Below are 13,857 nucleotides of genomic sequence, written 5' to 3' on the forward strand. Positions count from 1 at the left end.
GTACTGTATCATTCTCAGGGGTAGATAACGTGTGACCCGTCGCATGGAACGAGAGCATGTGACCCTGTCCCGTTCATCTTCCTCTCTTAGAGATTGTGAAAATACTGTTTTCTAATTTATTATGATAGAAAAACACTGTTAGCTAACAAAAAATATGACTTATAACCACGTTACAAGGATGTCACGGGCACGGTTCATTTTCCTCCCTTGACCACGCCAGGCCTGCCAATGCCCAACACCCCGCTGCAGCGTGCTAGCATCCACTAGAGCTCCACGGACGCGGCGATGACCTCAGAGCTCTAGCGAAACCTAGGCCCCTCCTCCCACGGTGGCAAGCTTCGACCATGGCATCCCCACCTTGACCTGCCTCGCCGCCATCCCCACCTCCCGGTTGGCCTTTCTCCCGCCCGAACCCCCATCTATGCCTGCCAAAGATGGAGAAAAAGAGGAGGAGAGGCTAGAGAGAGAGAGAGAGAGAGAGATAGAGATAGAGAGTTGAACCTTACCTGACGCCGGCGAGCTCATTGCCTTGGTAATGGTCGGGGTACACTAAAATGCTCAGCTTTAGTAAGGCTTGCTCACAAAGACTTGTGCTCAAACACTATTTCCTTTGTATACTAAATCATCTAGCCTTTGCATAATTTAGGACCAATTTGATATGCTCTTTGAAACAGTGCGCGGAGGAGCCGGAGGTGAAGGAAACAAACAATAGCTTTATTAGCTCCTAGTTTATTTTAAGAGGAGAAAAAAAAACCTCCCTCGTAGCAGTGCGAAAAAAATCGGAACCGGAGCCTCTCAAAGTTCTACTCAACGGACCTCAATTCAATGCTTCAAGTGACCGGCAAAACCGCAAAATTGAATAATAAAAGGATTGCTGGTACGTGGTATTATCCTCTAAAGCATGCATTTTCTAAGAAACCTTTCCGCAGGTTTTTTTTTTGCTTTTTCAAATAGCTGGAACCTTGTTTTTTTTTAAAAAAAAAAGAAGAACGCTTTTGACTTTGCACTTGTCCTGAGCTTTCCATTCAATGTTTATTCCTCGAAATAAAACGTATATAGATTTGGGCCTTTGTATATGTGTACGAGTTCAGCCCAGTACGATCGGGCCCATTATTACAACCTTGTTTTGGTTAATGCCTTCCATTGGATTTCATTTGCCCGCCCGGAAGCGACACCAGGCCCGGCCCTGGGGCAGGGCGAGCGGGGCGGCCGTTCCAGGCCCTCCGATGCCAAGGGGCCCTAGCGGCTATACGTGTACGTACATATTACATAGTGTAGCTTTTGTGGTTTGAGCGCTGCCCCAAAAGTACATGGGAGCATCCACTAGTACAAGCTGAAATTGATGCATTATTTCTATCCGCTGGAGCTATATGCCTGCACAACGACCATCACACTAGAGAAATTTGTCATCGCTATAAGTTATCGTCTCATCTTCAGAATTTAGGTCCACTAGTCACGGTTCAAGTGATAATTGTCCTAAGTGAAACATCTCTACCTTTAAGTAAATCTATAGATCCTAATCTAAAAAAAAGTAAATATATAGAAAATGCACTAATGTCTGCAACATCAAACAAGATTCTTTAAATATACCATATAAATATAATATATTTAGACAACATATTTTTTTGATATTGTAGGTTTTAATACCTTTTCTTTAAATATGATCAAAACTAGAGAAGCTTGATTAGGACAATTCCAATATGAACTACAATTTCAAATGAAGGGAGCATAAATTATTTCATCAAATATGTATTTTTTTTATATATTCCAAGTAATAAATATATTATGCATTATACTATTATTGTTACAATATTAAAATTAAGGGGTCCTAATCGCCGGTTTCGCTCTAGGCCCTAGAAAACACAGGACCGGCGCTGAGCGACACTGTAGACACTTGACAAGTTTTAATGGTACATGACGTCTTCATCTTTGCGCAATGCAAATCTATGTGCATGGCGTCAGCCTTGTTAGAGTAGAAGGAATAAATACCGTATATTCAACGTTGCATTGTTATCCAAAAAAAATATCTAGATTATTTGCTCAATAATTAGAGCCTATTTAGCATAACTTTTTCTACTTCTGAATTTTACAAAATAACTCTCTAAGGAAAGTAGTTATGTGGCTGAAACTGATTTTGTGTAGAAAATAATTTAGCCTCGAAAGATAAGGTGAGAAGATAGGTTTTTTCAGCTCACATCTTCTAGTTCGTTTCATGGAATCACTCATAGAATCAGTAGATTCATTTCTCTATAAAATATGGTTTGGTAGAGCTACTTTGGATCCAACTTAGAAGTTGCTTTGAGAACCCTCCCAATAATCTCTTATTAAGCAACTCTATTTGCACCCAAGCACCAAAAGTTAGCCAAAAACACCCGCCCGAGACATGCTTGGCAATTCCTTAAAATTCTCGTATGAGAAGAAACATCCTTACTATCATTTTGGTTCACCTTAATCATCGTTAACAACAATAGCCATCTCATCTAGCCTCTCTCTAAAAGTCACAATTATAGTTGACCTGAAGTATATGCCTTTAAATTATCTATCTCTATCATTATAAAAAAAAATAGTTCAATGCTTGCTTTTTAAATTGGCATCGCCTATTATGATATAACAAAACTAACCCAAAGAGTTCATGTCTTGCATTGCTCCACATGCTTTTCGAATAAACATTTTACTCCTTACTCCCTCCGTCTTGTAGTACAGTGCATTCTAGCATTCAAAAATATTTCATAAATATAACGCATTCTAAAGGACAACAAAAAACATTGCATTAAGTACTTTCCATTTATCAACAAATCACCATTAATCGCGTTGATGATAGTGTCTGATTAGGAAATAAAATGAGGATAAATGCGTCTTTTATGTTCTCTCTTAATTTATCTTAAAATTTCTAGAATGCACTATATATTCAAAACAATACCATTATTATCTGTACTTGAACGCTGATACTCTCTGTGATTCCAAAATAGGATAATCCAAGCAAGGCAGTACCAATTTCATGGCTTGACTCCATATCTAATAAGTACTGTATTAGTTTTGGAGCACTGCTATCTGATCTGAAGCTGCACCTTCTCAATATAGCAAGCAACAGCCTTCACAAAATAACCCCTGTCTCCAGCAAGCAACAGCCTCTGCTTGCGCTGTCTCCGCCCTCGTAGAGTTTTGAAGCAGGTTTGGAGTGGCCCTTTTGCAGGTATAAGCAGGGTTTGATGCATGGACACCGTTGCGTCGATCACCCACCGGGCTTATAGCTCCAAACCGCAGTAGCTAAGGCGGCTGCCTGCATTGTCCAATATCTCTTTCTTTGCGTCCCTAATTCTGAATTGAAATTTCCATGGATTTATCTTAAGATAGTAGTAAGGCTAGCTCTACAGAGAGCTAGCTATCAGTCAGCTATATATATTTTTCGTTGCAGCTTGCCTGTTTCTTAATTAAGTAGTACACATTTGATGTTGGGTGTCGACTGATGTATCATTAGTGCAATATAAATAGTGGTCATCGGACTGTTTTGCTGTAACGTGATTCGTTGGTCTGGGCACTGTATTTTGCCAAAACACGCTCAAAATAGACCCCAGTTTAGCAGTTCGATCTACGCCGTTCACGAATTCAGTTTGACTGGTGCCCGGAGCAAGGTAAGCAACCTATTCTCAACTTCAACATTTTAGCTTAGGCTGATGCTGATGCTAATACTGAAATGTCAGCCAAATTTCAGCGAAACAAACAATAAGGTATTACTGCTCAAGGCGGACCCTTGCCTCTTTTTAAATAACAGCAACGTATATATGACTAGACTAGATCGTCCTCCCACGAGCCAGCTAGGCCCGGTCTAATTCAGGAAACCAATCACGTTCCTAGTGTATATAGGCCTTGTTTAGTTCGTAAAATTTTTCAAGATTCTCCGTCACATCGAATCTTGCGGCACATGTATGGAGCATTAAATATACATAAAAACAAAAACTATTTGCACAGTTCATCTGTAAACCGCGAGATGAATCTTTTAAGCCTAGTTACTCTATAATTGGACAATGTTTGTTAAATAAAAACGAAAATGCTACAGTACCGTTTTTCACAACTTTTTGCGAACTGAACAAGGCCATAACATTCCAGTGTTCATGGAGCATAATAAAGTATAGCTATCTATTAGAGAGCCAAGTAAAGTACGTTTTTGTGTTCCTTGAGCGGGTCGTTATCATCATCAACTAGTAATAAAAATTGCTAAGCCTAGACAAAACGGCGAGGGGACAACCTGCTGAATGAAACTTTTAAGCCTGTCCTAGACTCTTCTTTTTAATTTTTTTTTCTTGGAAATACAATCGCAGAAAACTAGAGCAATGTCCATGTCCCATCGTGCTGTCGATGAGCTCGAGTAAATTATGTGGCCGACGGCGGCGGCAGAGGCTGCGCGCGCTGAATCTCCATGTATATATACATATTTGTTGCTGTTGTGATCTGAGATGGCTGCGTTGCGTGCCCTCAACTTTTGACTGCTGCTCTTGTTCTCATCTGTTCTTCTGTCAACTCTTTTCTACTGCGTCCCTGGCTTTACCAGCTCGCCGAACACATTCACCTGCCACTTCCGGAACATACGTATATGTATATGTATATATATATATATCCACCGTGTCATGCTTTCCCCGTTCTCCATGGACGGTGTCTGCATCGTCGTCGTCGTACATCGAAGGAGTGAGTGAGGAGCTCTTCTCGTTCACGGCAAGCAGTGCAGGCTTTCACCTTCTCTCTAGCGTCAGCTTCATTCACCCAAATGGCAGCACCGCAGAGTGATCACTCGCTGCCGTACTCCATTTCGATCAGCGTGGCGCCATCAAACGAGGCGAAGCTCGACGCGCACCGCCCCGACGCCGTGCCGGCCATGACCACCGAGGAGGTGAAGCAGGCGCGGCACCGCCCGCAGCCAACGCTGACGATCAGGAGCGAGGAGCCGCCGCGGCGGCAGCAGCAGCAGAGCCAGGGCACGCTGGCGCACAGCGACAGCACAACAGGGGAGCGGGACCGGCGGTTCGATCAGTTCAAGACCTTAGGCGGACGCCTGGAGCGGCAGCTGTCCAGCATCCGCGGGGGGTCGCAGCACCCGGCCGCCGCCGTCGCCGACGACGACGACGAGGCGAACAGGGACTCCGAGGCGGAGACCGACGACGACAGCGGCGAGGTCCCCACCGCCGACCGGTACTTCGCGGCCCTGGAAGGGCCCGAGCTCGAGACGCTCCGGGCGACGGAGGTGCCCGTGCTGCCCTCGGACGAGACGTGGCCGTTCCTGCTGCGGTTCCCGATCAGCGCGTTCGGGATGTGCATGGGCGTCAGCAGCCAGGCGATGCTGTGGAAGACGCTGGAGCAGGAACCTTCCACGGCGTTCCTCGGCGTGAGCCCCAGCGTGAACGACGTGCTCTGGTGTGTCTCCGCCGCGCTCATGGCGCTCGTCTCCTTCATCTACCTCCTCAAGGCCGTCTTCTACTTCGAGGCGGTGCGGCGCGAGTTCCACCACCCGATCCGCGTCAACTTCTTCTTCGCGCCGTGGATCGCATGCCTCTTCCTCGCCAAAGGCCTGCCGGAGCCCGTGACGACGCTGCACCACGCGGTGTGGTACCAGCTGATGGCGCCCATCCTGATCCTCGACCTCAAGATGTACGGTCAGTGGATGTCCGGCGGCGAGTGGCGGCTGTCCCGCGTGGCGAGCCCGACCAGCCACCTCGCCGTCGTGGGCAACTTCGTCGGCGCGCTGCTCGGCGCACGGATGGGCCTCCGCGAACCGGCGCTCTTCTTCTTCGCCGTCGGGTCCGTGCACTACGTGGTGCTGTTCGTGACGCTGTACCAGCGGCTGCCCACCAACGTGCCGCTGCCGAGGGACCTCCACCCGGTCTTCTTCCTCTTCGTGGCGACGCCGAGCGTGGCGTCGGTGGCGTGGGCCAGGATCAGCGGCGAGTTCGGCCTCGGCGCAAGGCTCGCTTACTACGTCTCGCTCTTCCTCTACGCGTCGCTGGTGGCGCGCGTCAGCTTCTTCTTCAGGGGCGTGCGCTTCTCGCTGGCGTGGTGGGCGTACACGTTCCCGGTGACCAGCGCCGCCATCGCCACCGCGGTGTACGCGTCGGCGATGACCAGCGCGCTCACCCAGGCGCTGTCGGTCGGGCTGTCGGCGGTAGCGTCAGTCACCGTCGCCGGCGTGCTGGCCACCACCGTGTACCGCGCGTTCGTGCGCCGGGACCTGTTCCCCAACGACGTGTCCATCGCCATCCGGCGGCGGCCCAAGGCCAAGTTCGGCAACATCCTCAAGCGCATCCGCACCTCCAGCGCTGACCTCAAGGATCTCGTCGTCTCCAGGCACGGCGGCGGCTCGGCGTCGGAGACCAGTAGCGTCAGCGAACCGCCCACCCCGATGGTGTACGGCCGCGGCAGAGCAGAGCCGTAGCCCGTAGCCGTAGGTGGATCACTGGATCATATTCATATTGGCTGCCTCTACAGTTATTTGGGCCTTTTGTTGGTGGACCATGAACTGGCCCAGCTGTAATAATCCAGCCCAATTAGGTTAGGCCCAACTAAAATTCTTCCCATTCACGAACTACTACAACTACTATTGCAGTACTGAAATTCTCCCATGTAAATCTTATATAAGGCCTTGGCCTTGTTTACTTCCACCTAAAAATCCAAAATTTTTCAAGATTCCCCGTCACATCGAATCTTTAAACACATGCATGAAGTATTAAATATATACGAAAATGAAAACTAATTGCACAATTTGGTCGAAATTGACGAGACGAATCTTTTGAGCCTAGTTAGTCTATAATTAGATAATAACTAGGTAGCGTGTCCGTGCGTTGCTACGAGATAACAAAATTTTTATACTAAAAATACACGGATCGTATGATAAGATAATAATAATATAAAAATAAATACCAATAATATATTAACATTTAGTCTGAAAAAGCAAAGTTCGTAAAACTTAAATTTCATATGACAGAGAAAATATAACAACCAAATTATGAGCCTAGAAAACTTAAATTTCATCAAAGACAAAAAAAAAACCGCCTTGCCTTGCTCATGAAACTTTGTAGCCAACTTTTTCATTCTAATTCTTTCTATTTTTAATAATTATATTACAACTTTACTAATTACAACACAACAAAATATATGATGAAAAATATACATTGTTTGATCTCTAAAATTCTTTTTGACAAAACTGGCTATACATTTATTGAAAGATTAAAATGATGGTGGACACCCTATACCATTGTAGCCCGTGCCATGCCACCTCGGTCGTGCCCCTGTTGATCTCCGGCGTGCGGCACGCATATGTCCATAAACAATACTGTTCTGAGCCTACTCTCTTTGATCCTTCCTTTGCCCAATTCAACAGCTCGTCATCAGCAGCGCTCCACTGCCAAATCCACTCCTACCACCCTTCACATGCAGACTCCGCTGACACCGACACCACACCACCTACCAGGCCTCCACCAACCATGACCAGTGGCGACCGGCTTCACATCTTATCCAAATTCCAAAAATCCCAAGATTTATAGGGAGGGTCTCAAATCCCAAGTGACATATGGTTAGCTTTTTTTGCAATCGCAATAAAAAATAGACAACTAATTTAACTCACACAAGAACACAGGCAGTTGTAGAAAAGGACAAAGCCTGAATATAGATAACATAGGTAATCAAGCTGATATAAGGCATCAAAGAAAAATATAGATACCATTTTCTTTGATGCACAGAAAGTTAGAAAGTTGATATAAGGCACCTGCAAGAAAAACATGACCTACATTAGTAGGGTCATAAGATGCTCAGGAGATGCAAATGACAAAACTTGTGCACATCATATGGCAAATAGAGCAGTTGAAACCTATATCAAACTACTCTCTTTCTACCTATGCATCAGTACACCTATACAACATCAAACCAAGCAACAAAGCCTTACTAATATAACAAAGCTAAGCGTCAGTTTTAAAATCCGACTTTCTTTCTACCTATGCATTATAATATTTGATCAATCTAACTAATTGGTAGGAAGGTGAATTTGCTAGACCGTGCAATAGGGACGATGATGTTTGAGAAGGGTACAATGATGCTGCAGTGAGCAGGGGTAGTTGTATCTGGACGCCAATGGCAATAGATGGCGTTGGTAGTGAAGTTGTAGAGGGCAAGCAAAGTTTAAAAAATTGGCACTGAATTTGCAGAAAGCTCACCAAGCATTGTTGACCAAGGTATCCTGAATTTGCAGAAAGCTCACCAAGCATTGGATATGGAAGAAGCATATATAGGAACACCTGTTAGCAAAATTTCTCCACTAAAATAACACACGTTATCTGCCGATGTAAATCATCAGAAGGTCATTTTGTTTCTTTTCCAAAGTTGCTTCAGAGTGTTGCATTTAGGCTAGGTTACATCAAAGTGATCTGCCAGCGTATGCTCATCCTGTTAGCAGACTACTCTGCCTAGCAGCATCCCAAATTAGTTTAACATAGGTTCTGTTCTATTTGCAGGCTACTCTCCCTAGGAGCATCCCAAAAAAGTATATGTTTAAACTAAAGAGCAATGTCTAACGATATTTTTGAACTTCCAATTCCTCAAAAAAAATATGCCTGAACTTTCACCCCGAATAATAAATATCAAGTACAATAAGCTCCTATGCTGGAGGGGCCACAGAGATTAGTGTGTTTTGATGCTCTTCCCCCTACAAGGCGCCTAAGCATCGTCAAGGCGTACCCCCAGTGCCCCATGACGCCGTAACGCCTTAAAAACCATGGTTCTAAGTATATTAACTTTTCAGATTCAATGGTTAATCTACTACACACTGGCTGAATTTTAGTCAACATTTTTTCGGATAGTGTCTAACTTAGAAGAATAATGCATGTGGTCATGCATGATTCTAGGCTTGTCAATAGAACAGTTCTAGCGATGAACAAGATGATATTATTCTGAATCAATTTGACTTTGATGAGTTTTCTAGAGCGATGTCAAACTACTATAGCCTGATAATAATTGGCCAAACAAATACACCTCTGCTTTTATGCATGTCAAGCTAATAATTCTAGTGATATGGAATAAGCTATTCCAATTGGTGCCTCTAGTTGCAATGTATCATTCCTAATAAATTAAATGCACTATTTTTTAAAAGCAAATATCAGCATATGCCAAATGCTAACTAAATACAAGTGTACCATACACCTTGGCAGTTTAGCATACTGCCAAACAGGGTTATGGGAACGAAGGCTTCCACAAAATACAAGCTAGTTACTTGCACAGATATCCTGTTCATCAGCGATGCATAGATATCATGCTTTGCCATCAGATAGGACTGTGGAGGAACTGGTGAGGGAGGAGACGGGGGACACACCTAGGCAGAGCGGTGGCGCGCGATAGGATTGTGGCAAGTGGAGATGGGACCTTCCTTTTCTTCGGAGCGCTGATCACGGTTGGCAAGTGGAGATGGGAGCTTCCTTTTCTCCGGAACACTGATCTCGGTGAGCCGGGAGAGACGATGTGCGAGTGTGACGTGAACACCTCCGGAGGCCATGATAGCGGGGCGAGCGAAGCGGGAATCACAGCTTCGGCAGACCAACGGCATGGGGTGCTTGTTGTCGGTGAAGGCCCGACAATGACCTTGTGAGGGGACTGACAAAAACCTGAGTGCCTGGCCTGCGATAGTGGCGGAGCACTGTAAGATGTCTCAAGTATTACTAAAAAAACATAAGCATTACTAAAAAACATGTCAAAAAATACTAAAAAAATAATAGAAAAATACTAAAAATATAAGCATGACAAAAACATAAGCATTACTAAAAAATACTAAACTTTGTTATCAGACTGTGTCAGCACTGTAAAGATGTCTCAAGTTTATATAATACCAGAGTCGTCTTGTAATTGGGATATTCAAGATCACAACTGACAAATATATATATATATATATTGAACCATGTCAAAAGACCTAAAAACAATTAGAAGAGAACATAAACCTTTTTCTGCAGCTATCATGTTCTCCATAGTTACGACCAAACTCGATTTTAACCACCTGTGAACCTGCCATGCCATAGACAAAGAGGACAACAATGTCTAAATACCGAAAGTAGAGTTTATCGAACACTTGAACAATCAACAAAAAAGGAGAGGCAAAAAATTACCATACGAACATTTCATCGAACACATGGTAAACATCATTCACGTCAAGCTCGAAGCCAAAATCAGGTTCAATCAGTAGCAGCTTCAACAAAATAATAGCAAAATCAACATAGATACAACGAGTGCCAGCAATCCATAATTGTATCCGGTTCTCGTACTCCTATATAAAACATTTGTAGTGGTCCCAATGACCCAATCCATGGTTCGTCACTTCGTCCTAAAATTTTATATCAATATCAACAAAAATTCTAAAATAATCTATCTCTTGGATAGTAGTGAAGATACAACTTACCCGTTGGTCAAATGCAGCTGTTGCCTTCTAGCTCGTTGCATGCTGCCGTCGGCCCGTGGAGGGGGCCGCGCGCCGTTGCCGTAGCCGAGCGCCGCAAGTAGAAAAGCCGCGCGCACAGCCGCCGGCCGTCTGAGGGGTTGCTTGCGTCGCTGCTGTGGGTAAGTGGCCGAGCGCTGCTGGCCGGGGAAGAGAGCCGAGTGCTGCCGAGAGAGGCGGTCCACGCCGCTGGACAAGAGAGGGATGGAGCGCCACCGCGAGGGAAGCCGCACGCTCCAATTTGGATTGCGAGCAGGTCAGAGGCAGGGCACTGGCGTCGCGTCCGACCGGCGAGGGGTGATGCAGTTGTGGCGGCGCTAGGACGTCGTGTACGGTGGCATCGGAGATGAGTGGCTTGCAGTGATTGTGCGGGATAGGGTTTTCCTTGTGTTGCGCCAACTCGGCGGTCGAGGGGCGAGGCAAGGTATCGCAGGGGGAGGGCAGACGGACAGGACGATAGATTGTCGCACGAAACCAATGTCCTCCTTTTTACTCTTTTTAGTCGTGAGAGATTACCACAAACAAACGAACATGCTACAATGTCACGAAATTTTTTCCTTCGGAAAGTAAACAAGGCCCTTGTTTAATTCCCAAATTTTTTTGCAAAATTTTTTAGATTCTCTGACACATCGAATCTTGCAACACATGCATAAAGTATTAAATATAGATAAAAATAATAACTAATTACATAGTTTGCTTGTAATTTGCGAGACGAATGTTTTAAATCTAGTTAATCCATGATTTGATAATATTTATGAAATACAAACGAAATTGCCAAAGTCCTCATTTTGCCAAAAATTTTGGAACTAAACAAGGCCTAAAATTTTGGAACTAAACAAGGCCTAAGATCACAACTTGTCTCTTCTTGTCATATTAGCGCAGTTTTTTTTGGAATAAACATCTGGTCTGCGAACCTTCTACATTTTTTAAAAAAAAAACCACAGGGGAGGAGATAAACAGCAAACCACCCCCTGGCCTGTTTAGTTTCTAAAAATTTTCTTTTCGTCTGATTACATTAATTTTTTGACACATACATAGAACATATTAAATATATAAAATTATATATATAATAACTAATTGTATGAGCCTAATTAGTTCATAATTAAATAAAACAAAAAATACTAGAGCAGTCAAATCTTGCTCGGAATCATTCCGAAATGAGTCACTTTGATTGACAGGATGAGCGGTGGCATGATTGCTGGCTTGCTGCTGCATATGGATCCAGCAAGCGAACGCAACCGCTGGTCGAGCCGACAAGCATTGATGAACATCACCAACCGCTCGTCCTCCTGGTGCACAGCACAGCTCGGACACCATCAACCGGCGGTCGTCCCCCGGTGGTCCGGTCCGGTCGCTCGTCCAGGACTCGGACAGGACACAGGAGACGACGACGATGTGCAGGCGCCGCAGTGCAAATATGACCCGGTACTGTCAGTACATGGCACCGACGGTCGGCCCTCACGCTCCCTCTCGCGCCGAGGCTACCGTTCAGTTAATTTGGGTGAAATTAGGCCTCGTTTAGTTTACCCAAAAACTAAAAATTTTTAAAAATTTTCTGTCATATTAAATCTTACGGCACGCACATATATGGAGCATTAGATATAGTCAAAAACAAAAACTAAGGCCTTGTTTAGTTCACCCAAAAACAAAAAAAACTTTTCAAAATTCTCCATCACATTAAATCTTACGACACATACATAAAACATTAAATATAGATGAAAATAAAAACTAATTGTACAGTTTGTCTGTAAATCACTTGAGAAATCTTTTAAGCCTAGTTACTTTATAATTGGACAATATTTGTCAAATAAAAATGAAAGTGCTACAGTATCAAAATCCAAACAGTTTTCCGGATCTAAACAAGGCTTAACTACACAGTTTGCCCTGTAAATCGTGAGATGAATCTTTTGAGCCTAGTTAGTCCATAATTGAATAATATTTACCACAAACAAACGAAAGTGCTACGTGTCCAAAAACTTTTCATTTTGCCAACTAAACAAGGCCTTAGTTTGGTGAAAACGGTTTTAGTTTTAGTTTTGAAGAGATGTTAATGGATTTTTTGTCAATAGACTAATAACTGACCACACACTTGATTTTGGTTAAATTGGTTCGCCTAATCGATTAATCATTATACATACTCTCTCTGTTCATGAAATAATACAATTATGAAATCCATTTCGGTCAAGCCGGCACATGATTTGATCAAGTTTTATAATAAATAATATTAGTATTTATGTCTCTAAAAGTAATTTTGTTATGAAAATATATTCTGTAACTAATCTAATGATGCTTTTTTTGTATTATCAATGTTGATATTTTTTATAGAAATTTATTTAGTGCTCAAATTGTTTGACTTCTCGAAAAATGAGAATTGCATTCTTTTGTGTACAGAGGAGTATTATAATTCTACAAGAGTTAATGCAACAACATTAAATGGAAAAGTACAAAGCAGAAATGAATCATTTGAAAAATAAAAAAAGGAAAAGTAACAAATAATCCTTCTAATAAATAAAGTCCCATACGAATAAATGTGTATAGTGTATTTCAGGTAGTCACCTCCTCATATAAAAAGGGAAAGGGTTAAAACACAATAAGAAAAAATATTACAAGCAAAGTCTTTTATTGTTCTTCCAACTATTCTTGTCTAAAATGTCTAAAGCAACGACCTCTAATACTCTTCGAGCCTGCTTGGTTGGTTTCCAATTATTGTCGAACCAAAATCATGATAAGGCAAAACTCAGGCTTGCTAAAATCAAAACTTGACAAAGTCAGGGCAAAAAACATAGATGTGCAATTGGTTGAGTAGTCGAAAACACATTTCTCTCTTATGCAATTTATAAGAAGTTTCTACAAACTTATCGAAACTTTGACTATAAACATTAGTGTGTCAATTCTTTGACAATGCGATAACTAAAAGTTTCGGCTTACCATGATTTTGGTCTGCCAAAGTTAATAGGCTCCTTGTATAGTCCCCAAGTTACAGCGACACCGAAATTGCAACAGGTATGTCCCTAAAAGTAACCTATATAAAAGAAAAAAAAGTTATCGTTTTGCAATATCATCTGTGCACCAAATTTGACCCCGCAAAAATAAATTTTTTGCAATATCATTATCTGTGCACCAAATTTGACCCGGAAAAATAACTTTTTCCAGTCTTCGGCTAATCCAGTTAACCAATTTCCAAATATATTTCGGTGGGGTTAACATAACAACTACTCCTATTTGATTAAAAATCTTAGCATGCTGATATTAATTATTTCGTTGTTACAATCACAAAAATCTGATATTAATTGTCTCGTTACAAGAACAAGTACAATAATTGGCTTATAATCAAGCTAATTAATACTTTTACTGATGTGGAAGAGAGAAGAACGGAGAGAAAAGAGAGCCTGACTCTTATA

General features: G+C 43.0%; 2 protein-coding genes across 7 annotated transcripts; one reads left to right on the forward strand and one right to left on the reverse strand.

Annotated features, from left to right (window-relative positions):
- Nucleotides 4,763–6,421, forward strand: LOC8064752 (S-type anion channel SLAH2). The gene has a single exon (XM_002440294.2). The coding sequence runs from the start codon at nt 4,763–4,765 to the stop codon at nt 6,419–6,421; it is 1,659 nt and encodes a 552-aa protein (XP_002440339.2).
- Nucleotides 7,049–10,908, reverse strand: LOC110430112. 6 transcript variants are annotated; one of them, XM_021447109.1, is made up of 6 exons: nt 10,421–10,908; nt 10,131–10,210; nt 9,966–10,029; nt 9,347–9,643; nt 8,196–8,276; nt 7,049–7,750 (listed from the first exon to the last, which is right to left on the reverse strand). In XM_021447109.1, exons 2-6 carry the CDS (start codon nt 10,165–10,167, stop codon nt 7,729–7,731), a joined length of 501 nt encoding a protein of 166 aa, XP_021302784.1. In that variant the 5' UTR covers nt 10,168–10,210; nt 10,421–10,908; the 3' UTR covers nt 7,049–7,728. The 6 variants fall into 6 exon arrangements, 2 of the variants coding, with proteins under 2 accessions (XP_021302784.1, XP_021302783.1); XM_021447108.1 differs by having other exon boundaries at nt 10,131–10,345; XR_002447338.1 differs by adding an exon at nt 10,287–10,345 and having other exon boundaries at nt 7,049–9,648.

The sequence above is a fragment of the Sorghum bicolor genome, chromosome 9, assembly GCF_000003195.3.
Source record: "Sorghum bicolor cultivar BTx623 chromosome 9, Sorghum_bicolor_NCBIv3, whole genome shotgun sequence".
Classification (NCBI taxonomy): Eukaryota; Viridiplantae; Streptophyta; class Magnoliopsida; order Poales; family Poaceae; genus Sorghum; species Sorghum bicolor.

Bases quoted from the DNA above. Each gene is read 5' to 3' on its own strand.
- LOC8064752 (XM_002440294.2), top strand. From the start codon at position 4,763: ATGGCAGCACCGCAGAGTGATCACTCGCTGCCGTACTCCATTTCGATC.
- LOC110430112 (XM_021447109.1), bottom strand. From the start codon at position 10,167: ATGATGTTTACCATGTGTTCGATGAAATGTTCGTATG. The intron at 10,030-10,130 runs GTAATTTTTTGC...ATGGCATGGCAG, and splicing joins TTCGATGAAATGTTCGTATG to GTTCACAGGTGGTTAAAATC. The intron at 9,644-9,965 runs GTTTATGTTCTC...ATCGCAGGCCAG, and splicing joins CATGATAGCTGCAGAAAAAG to GCACTCAGGTTTTTGTCAGT.